The 13,030-nt window shown below is 62.2% G+C and overlaps 1 protein-coding gene and 1 non-coding gene across 3 annotated transcripts in view; both read right to left on the bottom strand.

Annotated features, from left to right (window-relative positions):
• The window catches only part of FBXO31 (F-box protein 31), a 28,195-nt gene extending 16,314 nt beyond the window's left edge, over nucleotides 1-11,881 (bottom strand). The window contains exons 1-3 of one of the 2 annotated variants that reach the window (XM_058674136.1): nucleotides 11,554-11,881; nucleotides 2,912-2,983; nucleotides 873-959 (exon numbers count right to left, since the gene is read on the bottom strand). In XM_058674136.1, the coding sequence (XP_058530119.1) occupies nucleotides 873-959; nucleotides 2,912-2,983; nucleotides 11,554-11,851 (457 nt within the window). In that variant the 5' untranslated portion in view covers nucleotides 11,852-11,881. The remainder of the gene's footprint in view (nucleotides 1-872; nucleotides 960-2,911; nucleotides 2,984-11,553) is intronic. The other variant, XM_058674137.1, reaches the window with a different exon arrangement.
• Nucleotides 11,882-12,206: 325 nt separating this feature from the next.
• On the bottom strand, nucleotides 12,207-12,279 carry TRNAM-CAU (transfer RNA methionine (anticodon CAU)). Its single transcript has one exon. It is a non-coding gene; the product is annotated as a tRNA-Met (tRNA).
• Between the last annotated feature and the right edge of the window lie 751 nt (nucleotides 12,280-13,030).

Below are 13,030 nucleotides of genomic sequence, written 5' to 3'. Positions count from 1 at the left end.
CCACAGCTTCACATTTTTAAAAAGGCTCAAGACAAGACTGAACATGGCCAGACGACCGCACAGGGCTCTTCCTCACCACCTGCCTCGGCACAGTGGCTGCTCTCAGCTGCCAGGACCCTCCCAGCCCAGCCCAGCCCAGGCCAGCAGCTGGCTGCAGTCCACTCCAGCCCACAGTGAGCGCCATGTGGACAGCTGTTCCAGAAAAATCCCGTGGGGTGAGGGGGGGAGCTCTAAGTGCTGGCCCGCTGGGTGGGTTCCCGTCAGCCGTGCCCACGGCCAAGGCGCAGGGACAAGTGGCCAGCTGCCACAGCCTGCCAGGAAGCCGGGAGAGGCCTTCCAGCCTGCGGCCATCACCAGCCCCTCCTCACACAGGCCCCTGCCGCCAGGCTGCACTCCAACACACAGTGCCGCCCCAAAGCATCCACGAAAAGCCAGGCCCCCGGGTCCTCACCGGGGCTGTCAGCAGCGAGTGACCTGCACAGACCGCCGGAACGCTACATCACCCCCAGGGCTGCCCTGCTCAGGGGCGAGCAGACCCTGGGCAGACAGGGGCAGCGCTAAGGCTACAGCAACAGGCACTCGGTGCACACCAACACTACAGCTCCCTGAGGGGCCATGTCACCTGTCACCTGAGCTCCGGCCTGCCTAGGCTTCCAGACAGGGCTCGTCCGCTGTGAGCACGGGACCCGTGACTGCGGAGGGTGGCTCAGCTGGCAGTGGGGGCCGCGGCAGCTTCCTCCACGGGCACGACCCTCAGACAGGGACACAAAGGCCAGCCCGCTCTGGCGTAAGCAGCAGGGTAAACAGAGCCCTTCCCATGCAGCGGCCAGCTGGGCTCCCAGGACGCAGGCGCAAGCCGGGCGGGTACGTACGGCAGGTGTACACATCTCTGTACTCCATGTGCTCGTAATCGGGAAGGAGTTTCATAAAACGTCCCGACTTCACACGCGGGTTTACACCTGAACAGACACAGCAGGGAGAGGACAGGATGGCTCCACATTTCATGACCCAGCACCCTCTGCCTCACCAACACGACACACTCCCCGGGCACTCGCGTCACCCGGCACCCAAGGAGCACAGCCCTGGCCCAGGCTGACAAACTGAGCCACTAAGGACATTCTACGGCACCTTTCCCGCTCAGCGATGGGTGCCACATAAACACGATGGCCCAGGCTGGGGGACCCCTTCCTTGCTCACCCTCCCCTCAGGCTGCACACACCCCACAGGGTGATGTGCCGACAGGGTCCCAGCAGAACCTCGCCCAGCCAAGCCGGCCACTGCCCTTGTCTGTGGGCTGTGGGTTTGCTTCTTCATGTCCTAGGCTCCTGAGTCCCACGTGGTCACTGCCGAGTCACAGCAGACAGCTAAGCCCCCTCCTCCAGCGACAGGCAGCTCTTCTCTGACCCACCTGTTCCCAACTTTAGTGGTTTTCTCCCCACTGAGGCATTCAGGGCAGATTCACAAAGACGTGCACCATAAAATGCAAACCAGTGCTGGTACTGGGCGAAGCAGGGGAAGCCGCCGCCAGCAACGCCGGCACCCCTCCGTCGGCTCAAGTCCTGGCTGCTGCACTCTGCTAACGCAGCCAGGGCAGCAACGGAAAGTGGCCCGACTAGGCCGTGCCAAGCCCGCGAGAGACCAGATGGAGCTCCTGGCCGCACCCAGCCCAGGCCTGGCCACTGCAGCCATTTGGGGAGTGAACCAGGGAACAGAAGATCTCTCTTTCTCTCTCTCTCTTCCTTCCTAACTCTGCCTTTGAAATAAATAAAAAAAATCCCTTAAAAGAAAGGAAATAGGGCCCAGCACGCGAGCCTAGTGGTTAGAGTCCTCGCCTTGCACGCACTAGGATCCCATACGGGCACCGGTTCTAATCCCGGCAGCTCCACTTCCCATCCAGCTCCCTGCCTGTGGCCTGGGAAAGCAGTCGAGGACGGCCCAAAGCCTTAGGGCCCTGCACCTGCATGGGGGACCTGGAAGAGGCTCCTGGCTCCTGGCTTCAGATCAGCTCAGCTCCAGCCGCTATGGCCACGTGGGGAGTGAACCAGCAGGTGGAAGATCTTCCTCTCTGTCTCTCCTCCTCTCTGTAGATCTGACTTTGTAATAAAAAGGAAACCCAAGGGACGAGAGTGCTGGTGCACCCAGTCGAGCCTCCTGAGCTGCTGCACCTCTGGTCTCACTTCCAGCTAGCGTGCAGAGGTTGGTCTGGCGCTGGGCCCTGCCACCCCCGGGGGAGGGCATTCTGCCTGGCTTTGATGTAGGCCATTTGGGGAGTGAACCAGGAGACAGAAGACTCCCACCTCTCCAGTAAACAAATCTTACTAACAGTAAAGTCATGAGCACTGCGTGACCTGCAGACGGCCCGCCTTGCCCTCTCCACCACGCCTCCCCCAGCCGGCTGCCCACGCGTACCCAGAGTGCCCCACACCTACAGACCAGGGCGGCCCCGTCTGCCAGACATGACTGCTGGGGTCTCAGGATGGCTCTGGGGCAACGTGGGCCGGACAGCCCTTGAGTCCCCAGGCGGCCAGCATGGACACCCACAGTCATCACAGCCGCAGAAGCCTGTGACCACCGCCTCAGCAGCCACAGTCTCATGGGCAGGGGGTGGGGACCTGCTCCTGGACCGAGCAGTGACACCACCCCCCCGGAACCAAGCAGACACCAGGGCTGCCTCAAGGCTGTGGGACCCCTTCAGAGCCCCCAGGCCCTGTCCCTGGCCACCGCAGCAGGCCTACAGGTCCCTGAGGCCTGGCAGGGTGACCCACGAGGCTGAGCCCCCCAGCAGGGTGCCTGCCTGACTCAGGCATCAGTCCTTTTGCCGCCAGCTCCTCCAAGCACTGCCGCGATGGCCCGCCGCTCCCCCCCAGCCGCCCCTCCCTGCTGAGCCACGGACGGAAACAGGCCAACTCACGCTTTGCATAGACGTCCCGACAAGACACGCCCGTGATCTCCAGCTTCCTCAAGTTCTCACAGACGCCGTACTCTGCAATGAGAAACAGCCGCCCACATGTAAGAGGAAGAGCAGCAGGCAGCGATGGGGACAGGCTGTGGAGGGCGGAGAGGACGGGCTGCATGGACAGGCAGGTGCACAGCCGCGGCCCTGGCTAGCAACGAAGCCACCAGCCGCTGGCTCAGCGGCATCTTGGGGGACATACCACCCACTTTGCCAGCCAGCTCCAGCCCTAGAATGAGGTGCTGCCCAAACTCCAGAGGCCACGGAGGGCTAGTCAAACTCCAGAGCCACTGGCTACCTGCTCTGTTCAACCCGGCCGCCGATCGCCGGGTGCAAGGGAACCCCGCGGCTGTGACGGGGACCCCCTGCACTGTCCTGCCATCCCATCCTCACAACCCCACCTGCTCGCTCCTCCCTGGCCCCTCTCCTACCGACCACCACCACCCCACATACCCCACAACCGTGTCCACGGGGTAGGTCAGCTGCGGACGGAACCAGCCCCATCCCCGCTGGTACCAACCAGGCCCCTCATCCCTCATTGGGCGCCAGCCGCTCACAGCACTGCCTGGCCTGCAGGCTGAACTCAAGCCCCGGAAAGCCTGGGGCCGTGTGGGCAGCCAAGCACGACCCCAAGTTGCTGTCAATGTGGCCTGCAGCTTGCTCTCAGCTCAGCAAGCTCCGGGAGGGCTCCAGGAGCTCCCAGAGGCCCCCAGGGGCTCCCTACTGAGCAGTGCCAGCAGGGAATCACAGCTGCACCATTACCCAAGCCATCCCAACACAGACCAGCCCCAGTGGATCCTGCCGTGTGCTCGGGCCTGGAGCTGCCCAACAGAACCCACTGAGTGCCCAAGTGCCCATTCACCGCATGTCCCAGCTTGGCCAGACAACATTCAATCCCCACCTGGCCAGGGCTGCTGCTACGGATGGCACACACTCCACAAACCCCAACAACACCCCGGAGAACTCGCAGACCCTACAGACCCCACAGACCCCGCAGATCCCCCACATCCCGCAGACCCCCCAAGATTCCACAGACCCCGCAGACCCCAGACACTGCAGACCCCACAGACCTCACAGAGCCAACAGACTCTGCAGAGCCCGCAGACCTCACAGACCCCACAGACACTGTTGACCCCACAGACACTGTAGACCCCGCAGACCCCACAGACCCCGCAGACCCCCCAGACACTAAGTGATGACTCAGTCCAGAGACGAGAGCTGCCACTCCTGCACGGGCTGTCGGCTCTACAGACTCAACGTGAGAAACCGCCATCGAGCAGGTAGCAGACAGCTGGGCCGCCTGGTGGGGTGGCGTGGGCAAGCACGGCGGGCGGGGCGGGATGTGCCAGCACGCGCCGAGACCACGCTGCACCCAAGCCCCACGGCATGCTTCCCACGAGCGTCATGGACGTGAGGCGACTCCTTCTTGGGGCAGAAAGATCTCACACTAAGACAGCACTGCCCCTCTGTCCTCCTAAAAACGGGGCTGACAGGTCACCCCAAACCCAAGAGTACTTCCCATTTTGCTCTTTAAAACAACTTTCACTGTGTTCAAAAAGAGAAAGCTTAGAAAACAAGGTGACAAAACCATCACTTCAATCCGTACACACTGGGGTCCTTGTAACCGCTTCTGCAGAGGCTGGAAGCCAGGAGGGGACGAGGGGACGGCAGCCTGCCGCCAAGGCCACAGCAGCACGCAGGCGGAGGGGCTGGCCGGACCGTGCACAACCGTGCTCCAGACGGCTCTGGGGACAGCCACAGCCACCTGCCCTGTCGCTGCCCTGTCCACTCGGCCAGACAACGTTCGCTTCTTAAAGCAAGGGCTTACTGACAGCCCTGGCCGTCACACGCACGCTCCATGGCGTCCACAATGCCTTAACTGTAACACAGGAATGACCACAACGCACGTCCACAGGGGAACGCCGAGCCTGCTACCCTAGGCCCCTTCTGCCCACATGATGGCCAAAGGTACCCCAAGAGCCTGTCAGGGGTGCAGGGTCCCAGGACCACCCTCCCATTAGAATCTGCCATGTTACTAGGACAGCAGGCACCTCCACCAGGCCATGCCCACCCATCTGTGCCCACGTTGCCCACACCACGGCCATGGGAGTGTGCCAACAATCACAAGTTCCTCTCAGCTGACACTCGGTAAAGCTGTACAAAGACGCTGGTGTGAGTGCTGGCAGCTCCAGGTGGACACAGCCGCTGAGAGGTGAGTGGCAGGGCCCAGGGCACGGCTGGCTTGGCATGCCACCCCGGCCACTGTGTCCCAGCCGCGCCGAGCTGGGCTGCACCAGGACACGGCCCTCCCTGCTGTGTCCACACTCTGTCCTCCCTCGCGCCAATGATGCACTTCAACATTCCTGCAGAGGAGCCAGGGGCCTCAGCAACGTGGTGGGGCTCCCGCAGCCGACCAGCGCGGGGCCTCAACGCCCACACAGCCCTGATCCTGCGCACTCTCCTGGCTCTTGGAACGCCTGTGAATGCTGCATGCGACACGGTCAGAGAGGGGGCACGGGCCCCACAGCGTACCCACCTCTGCATCCAGGCAGGCCCGGTGCCAGGCGCCACGACCGTCACTCGGGCAGCACGTCGCAGGAGGGTGATGACTGGTCTCGGAGTGCTAACATCCTTTGTTCAGCCCAGAGGCAGCCTCTCTTTTTTTTTTTTTTTTAAAGATTTTTTTATTATTATTGGAAAGCCAGATACACCGAGAGGAGGAGAGACAGAGAGGGAGATCTTCCGTCCGATGATTCACTCCCCAAGTGAGCCGCAATGACCGGTGCTGCGCCAATCCGATGCCGGGAACCAGGAACCTCTTCCTCCAGGTCTCCCATGAGGGTGCAGGGTCCCAAGGCTTTGGGCCGTCCTCGACTGCTTTCCCAGGCCACAAGCAGGGAGCTGGATGGGAAGTGGAGCTGCCGGGATTAGAACCAGCACCCATATGGGATCCCGGGGCTTTCAAAGCAAGGACTTTAGCCACTAGGCCACGCCGCCGGGCCCGAGGCAGCCTCTCTTAACTGCTTGGGAATCCGAGCGATGCCCGAGTTTGAGCAAGGCTGAGCACGTAGTATCCACCGGCGGCACTGTCACGTTAGATGCTGGTGACACGCCAGTCAAGGCTGGAGAGGACACCGTGGGCCAGCGTCAGCCACGTGGGGCACCACCGCCTGTATTGGGTACCCAGTTTCAGTGCTGAGGATTCTGTTAGCTGCCTGCTAACATACCCACATGCAGACGACGGCCCCAACAACCGGGTTCCTGCAACCCCACAGGAGCCCTGGGGGAGTCAAGGCTGCCGGCTCCACCTTGGCTGCAGGCGTGCGGGGGCAGCCACCGCACACAACGTGCTCTCACTCTCTGCCTTCAAGTAGATGAAAGCGATATTTTTCTTAAAAATCAAAAGGAGGGACCTGGTGGCGTGGCCTAGCGGCTAAAGTCCTCGCCTTGAATGCGCCGGGATCCCATATGGGCATCGGATCGGCGCAGCACCGGCCGTTGCGGCTCACTTGGGGAGTGAATCATTGGATGGAGGATCTCCCTCTCTGTCTCTCCTCCTCTCGGTATATCTGACTTTGTGATAAAATCTTTAAAAAAAAATAACAAAAAAAAATTGAAAGGAAAAAAATCATCATGTAGTATTTATACAGAAGTCCTTAGTGAGTTTTTCCTAGTGTTCCTAAGAGTGTTACCAACCCTGCTCCTATTCAAAGAATCACCTTCCCCACGATGGAAGCATCTTTGTTCCGACAGTGGCTAAGGCGTTTTCCAGCTCTTCTGCAGTGTGAGCGCCGTGCCAAGTCCTCAAGGGAGGCTGCCTTACAGCTCCCAGGCCAGCAGACCCGCATCCCTCCCCGCTGCTTCCGCGCCATCTCAACCCAAGCTCTGCTCTCTGGCTTACTAGCTTACCAACCCTGCTGCCGCTGCCTGCCCAGGCACGCAAACAGGCTGCTGGGCGGGGGAGAGTGGCGGCTGACTCCTACCAGCACTGCCACAAGGATGCTGAAGCCACCGAGGCACACTGGCTCCCCTGCTTCTGAAGTGATGCGTAATGCTACAAGCTGTCAGTTCAAACACGCTTCCTCGCCAATTTCGTTTTAACTCTCTTTGCATCTGAAAGGCAGAGAGAGCCCTAGATTCACAGTACACTCCCCAAATGTCCCCAACAGCTGGATCCAGGAGCCCGGGCCTCCAGCTGGGTGTCCCGTGTGGGTGCCAGGGGCCCAGGCCTCTCACCTGCGCATCAGGAAAGGGTGTGGCTGCCCCAAGCAGGGGCCCCGCTGCTGCACCACACCTGTCCTGCTCTGCACTACTGCGAACCCATCGGCAAGGGGAGAGCTGAAAACAAATAAACCTCTACAGGGCGGGGTGAAGGCCCAGTGCAGGACGGGAGGGCCGACAGGGCACTCCTGGGACCAGCTGGTGCGGGGCCACCCGGCCTGGGCGGCACTCCCCAGGTACGGGAGCTTGGGAGGCAGAGCCAGGGCTGGAGGCTCGCACACTCTCCCCTCTGCTCCTCACCCTGCCCTCCAGCAGGACGCGTCCTCTGGTCCCAGGCCCAGGACAGCCTCCCTGGCTGCATTACGTAACTGCTGTACAAAGCCTGGCGGCAGCACCGGCCAAGACATCCCTGGCCAGCCACCAGCAGGCCAGCCGGGCACGGCAGAGAAACCCACGGCCTTCGGCGCTCACAGGGTGACATGCTCCCAGCTGGCTTTCTTCAAGTCTGCTGGGTCTCAGCCTGCTCTGCGCCACGCTCCTAAGGCCGTGCCCAAGACCCACCTGCACCACAGCCACCCCAGGGGACCAGCAGGGACTCTGGTGGAGTCACAGAACCTCCCAAAAGTCACTTGAAAATCCACAACCTGCCAGCCCCCCTCCTCCCCTTGCCCATGTCAGCCACGGTCTACTGTGGCCCCAGCACACCAGAAAGAACAGAAACAACACATCTTATACACAGAAAATCAAAACTGAACACCGGTCTCCAATTTGTCGTTTTCGTCACAAGAACCAGGTGTCACAGGAAAGGCACCTCACTCTGAAGGAGTGCCACCCACTTTGTACCTACGACTGATCCAGAGTATGCAAATGTCAGTGGGGTTCCTGGGCAGGGGGTTCTGGGTAGGGGGTCCTGGGCGGGGGTCCTGGGTGGGGGGTCCTGGGTGGGGGGTCCTGGGCGTGGGGCTCCCAGGCCGGGGAAATGCTGGCTCATGCTCAGGGTGGTGCCGGGAGGCAACCCAAGGGCACACGGCTGGCTGAAGTCCACCTGCTGTTCCCTGCCCATGAATTCGGACATCCCGCAGGACCAGCATGGACTCTGACACTCGGAGCACACAGGGAGGCGCTACGGCAGGAGCCGTGAGGGCAGAGACAACCCCCTCACGCAGGCGCTGACTTTTTACAACCTCACGCAAGCAAGCAATGGCAGAGGCCTGAGGCCAAGGCGGCGACGCGTGAGGACAGTGCTGGCCCTGGCGCCCTCCGCGTCCTGTGACACAGACCACACCACCTCCTTGCGGCAGCAGCACTGGGCCGCTGGGGGCCAGTAGGACCAGGTACAGATGGGCCACTGGAAATTCTGAGCTCCTCAGCAGACGTCACAAAAGCTGACCCTGAGTTCCCAGTGTATGTGGCCCACCAGCATGTCATTGGAGAGAACCCTTCCGTTGGTCCCCATGCACTGTGTCCTGTCCGCCCCAGGCCATCAGGACCCGAGTGCTCAGCAGCATTCCCACTCCTGTTTTAAAAGGGGGCCCAACACAATAGCCTAGTGGCTAAAGTCCTCGCCTTGCATGCACCGGGATCCCATACGGGCTCTGGTTCGCATCCCAACTGCTCCACTTCCCATCCAGCTCCCTGCCTGTGGCCTGGGAAAGCAGCGAAGGACGGCCCAGAGCCTTGGGACTCTGCCCCCGCGTGGGAGACCGGGAGGAAGTTCCTGGCTCCCAGCTTCGGATCAGCGCAACACCGGTCGTTGCGGCCACTTGGGGAGTAAAGCAGTGGATGGAAGATCTCTCTGTCTCTCCTCTGTAAATCTGACTTTCCAGTAAAAATAAATAAATTTCTTTTTTTAATTTTTATTTTAAATTTTGAATTTCATGGTATAATCTGTATAGTCTGGGATTCCCTCCCCCAATTCCCACCCGCCGACTGATTCCCATACAGTCACAGCAGTACATCCTCACGAGGAGCTACACTCCCACCAGTCTGCTGTTTAAGTGTGCCCCGACACTGCTGGCACAGGCAACGCCAGACGACCCATCAGCCCACTGTCCAGATACACCCAACTCTTTCACTGGGAGCCCATCTTTTATTTGGAGTAGAGCTGCATGTTGCATTGTGTCTTCACAACTGGATATGGCAGTCTCCAATAAATATAAATAAATCTTAAAAAAAAAAAAAAACAGCACCACAGATGTACTTGGCAGAGCAAGAGCAGCTGGCCACGCACACCCTGGTCCACCCCAATATGCTGCAGCAGCCAGGGCGGGGCCCAAGGCCTTGAGCCACGCTCAGCCGCCTCCCAGACACGCTAGCGGGGAGCTGGGTCAGAAGCAGCAAGTCCAGGACTGGAACCAGTGCTCCCTGATGGGACACCGGCAACCCAAACCGAGGATTAACCCGCTGTGCTGCAACGCCATCCGCCCCCCCCCCACCCACCTCCCATTTCTATGGTACATTTTTTGTTCTGGAAAATGCAAAGATTCAGTAGACAGAAAACACATAAACACTAGGTACAAAACGCAAAAATGTTCTGCTTCCCCATTCCTGCGGGCCGAGGCTGCACCCAGTCTACACACCCAGATCCGCCTCGCTTCATGGCTGCGTCCCCATGAACAACACAGAAAAGGTGCGGGCTCGGGGCTGTGGACCAGCCCGGGAAGCAGCATGGCCTGCCAGCGTCCTCAGGCCAGCCCTGCATGAGCGCCACGCAGCCGGCCAACGCACGGGGGCCAGCTTTCCTCCGGACCCCAGCCATGAGCCCGCTCACGCCCTCGGCACAAAGCTGTAAACCAGGAACTTTCATCACAGTAGGACGTGCTGCAAAACCCAGGACCAATGAAGTTAAAAATGACTACAGACAACGAAAAAAGGCTTTACAGTTCGTTAAAAACAATAGAGCCAGACTGCATTAAAAAACACACAAACACAGAAAGCAAAAGGCACAAGGTTAAAGATAAGGCGATAAAGAAAATGCAGAAATCCAGTAACCACGAGGACCACGACACCAAAAGGCCCTCCGCCCACCCTGGCCAGGCCACTGCCCGCGGGGAAGGCCGCCGGCCTAGGGGCGGCACAGCAGCACAGCAGGCGGCATCCGGCACACCCACGGCTCACAGCTGCTGCCCCACAACACCACTGCTGCACACAGAGGAATTTTCTTCCATCATTGTTATTTATTTGTGGGGCCAGTGCCATGGCCTAGTACACTGGGCCTCAGTCCCACAGGGCACCAGCTGGAACCCGCTGCTCCACTTCCCTGCAGCCCCCAACCTGTGGCCTGGGAAAGCAGTCGAGGACTTAGGACCCTGTGCCCGCGTGGGAGACCCAGAGGAGGCTCCTGGCTCCTGGCTATGGATCGGCTCGGCTCCAGCAGCTGTTTCGGCCATTCTGGGAGTCAATTAGTGGGCGGGAGATGTTTCCCTCCCTGTCTCCCCTTCTCTCTGAAAATCTGCCTTTCCAACGAAAATGAGTGAATCTAGTTTTAGCTTCTGGGCTTGCACTGAGTGGCAGTACCTGGGCCAGGCAGCAGCAAGCAGGATGCCAGCACCACAGCAGCGGCTTAACCCACTGCGCCGCAAATTCACTGTGCGTGCACCACCACGACAATTCGACAATTCAAAGGTCGAACTAGACGTGCTAACGCGCACTGACTCCCAGACACAGAGGGAGACCCACCCTGCGTAGGTGCCTGCCAGGTCACCAGGTCAGCGCTGCCTCTCGGGGGCAGGAACAGGCCGGGGAGGGCCACAGACGGACAGGACACAGGACACAGGGACACACCTGCTGCGGGCCAAGGGGCTGCTTCTCGGGGGGCAGGAACAGGCCGGGGAGGGCCTCAGACGGACAGCACGCAGGACACAGGTTCACACCTGCTGACCGGGCCAAGGGGCTGCTTCTCGGGGGGCAGGGACAGGCCGGGGAGGGCCTCAGACGGACAGGACACAGGACACAGGACACATCTGCTGACCGGGCCAAGGGGCTGCTTCTCGGGGGGCAGGGACAGGCCGGGGAGGGCCTCAGACGGACAGCACGCAGGACACAGGACACAGGGACACACCTGCTGACCGGGCCAAGCGGATGCGTCTCGGGGGGCAGGGACAGGCCGGGGAGGGCCTCAGACGGACAGGACACAGGACACAGGGACACACCTGCTGCGGGCCAAGGGGCTGCTTCTCAGGGGCAGGGACAGGCCGGGGAGGGCCTCAGACGGACAGCACGCAGGACACAGGTCCGTGCCCCGGCCAGGCGGCCTGGCGCATGGATCTCAGGGCGTCCCAGCCGCACTGCCAGGCGCAGGCGCTGCCCTCGGCCTGCCCGCACACCCGGCCCGGCCTGCCCGACCTCGCCCGGCGCGCTGCGCGGACCCGCTGGCTCACCCTCGCGGCAGCGCCGTCTCCAGATGGTGTCGGTGTGCAGGATGCGGCGGAACTTGGTGCAGACCTGGGCCAGGCTGGGCAGGTCGGTGCCGGGCAGCGAGGCGAAGATCTCCACCAGCAGCTCGGGCGGCAGCTCCAGCAGCGAGCAGCGCGGCGGCGGGGCCTCGATGCGCTCCTCCTCGGGGTCCGTGTCCGGCTCGCTGTCGGCCGCCGCCGTCTCGGCCGGGCCTCGGCGCTGCTGACGCCGCCGGCACCCGCGCGACGGGCCCACGCCGCACAGCCGAGCGCACACCGCCATGCCGCCACCACGGCCCCGCGCGCCAGTGCGCACGCGCGGCAGGCTCCGCCCAGGAGGGGGACACGCCCACGAGGGGCGGGCCGAGCCGGGGGCCACGCCCGCGGGGAAGGGGCGGGCACTGCCGTGAGGGAAGAGCGCGCCGCTCACGCCCACGAGGGGAGGGCCGAGCCCGGGCAAAGATCATGAGAAGGGAAGACCAGCTCCGACCACGCCCCTTACTATAAATGGGCGGCGGGCGCTCCGCAGTCCTGCGGTTGTCCAGGGTGGTCAGCATTGTCATCAGGCCCGCGGCTGCGCCGGACACTAAACAGCACAATGAAGACAGATGCGAGCTGCAGGAACAAAACAGCACGGATGCCCCGTGTGAGGTTCGAACTCACGACCTTCAGATTATGAGACTGACGCGCTACCTACTGCGCTAACGAGGCTTCCAGCAGCCGGGCCGCCGTGCGGCCCTTTGCAGGGTGCGAGCGCCTCCTCCGGGCCGCCTCACATCCTCGGCGTGCTGCGGGACCGCGTCCTCGAGGCGCGCACCCCGGAGGGACCGACCCTCCAGCTCGCGGCCGGGGACAGCTGCGCGCCGCCACCGCGTCCGAGAGAACCCCAAAACGCCCTGCACTGCGGGTGCTCCCGGCCAGGCCCCCGCAGCACCCGCACACTCACACGGGCACCCCACGCTCCCTGGCGCAGCAAGCAGCCGGGGCGGCCTCGAGGGTCAGGCTGGGCACAAGCTTGGCTTGCACTCCAGCTTCCTCCCCAACAAGCTTCCTGTGGGTGTCTGTGGGTGCCACGGCCTCCTCCTCGCACGGGCACACTCCAGTCTCGGAAGAGAATGTGCCCCTCGCTGCTTTCTGTGCTGCAGCGCTGGGGCAGGCGCCTCTGTTCCCGGCCGAGCCTGGGGCTTGTGGCACGGGGCAGCACAGCTGGACGACATCCCCAGCGCCGGACACTGGTGGGCAGAGCTGGGATCGTGCGGCAGCGCCGTGCACGCACGCTTGCGGGCAATGCTGCCGTCCCCGTAGTCAGGGACGCACGGTGTGTCCAGAGAAATGACACACCTAAAGGAAGGTCCCGGGTGCAGCCGGGGCCATGGCGGCCACGTGGGGAGGACACAGACGCGAGGCCAGGGTGGCCGCACTCCTCAGGGCGCGGACGTGCGCAGAGGGGCCGCAGGACCCC

Source organism: Ochotona princeps, chromosome 16, assembly GCF_030435755.1.
Source record: "Ochotona princeps isolate mOchPri1 chromosome 16, mOchPri1.hap1, whole genome shotgun sequence".
NCBI classification, from domain to species: Eukaryota; Metazoa; Chordata; class Mammalia; order Lagomorpha; family Ochotonidae; genus Ochotona; species Ochotona princeps.
Note: the sequence above shows the minus strand (reverse complement) of the source record. Positions and strands in the feature narration are given on the sequence as shown.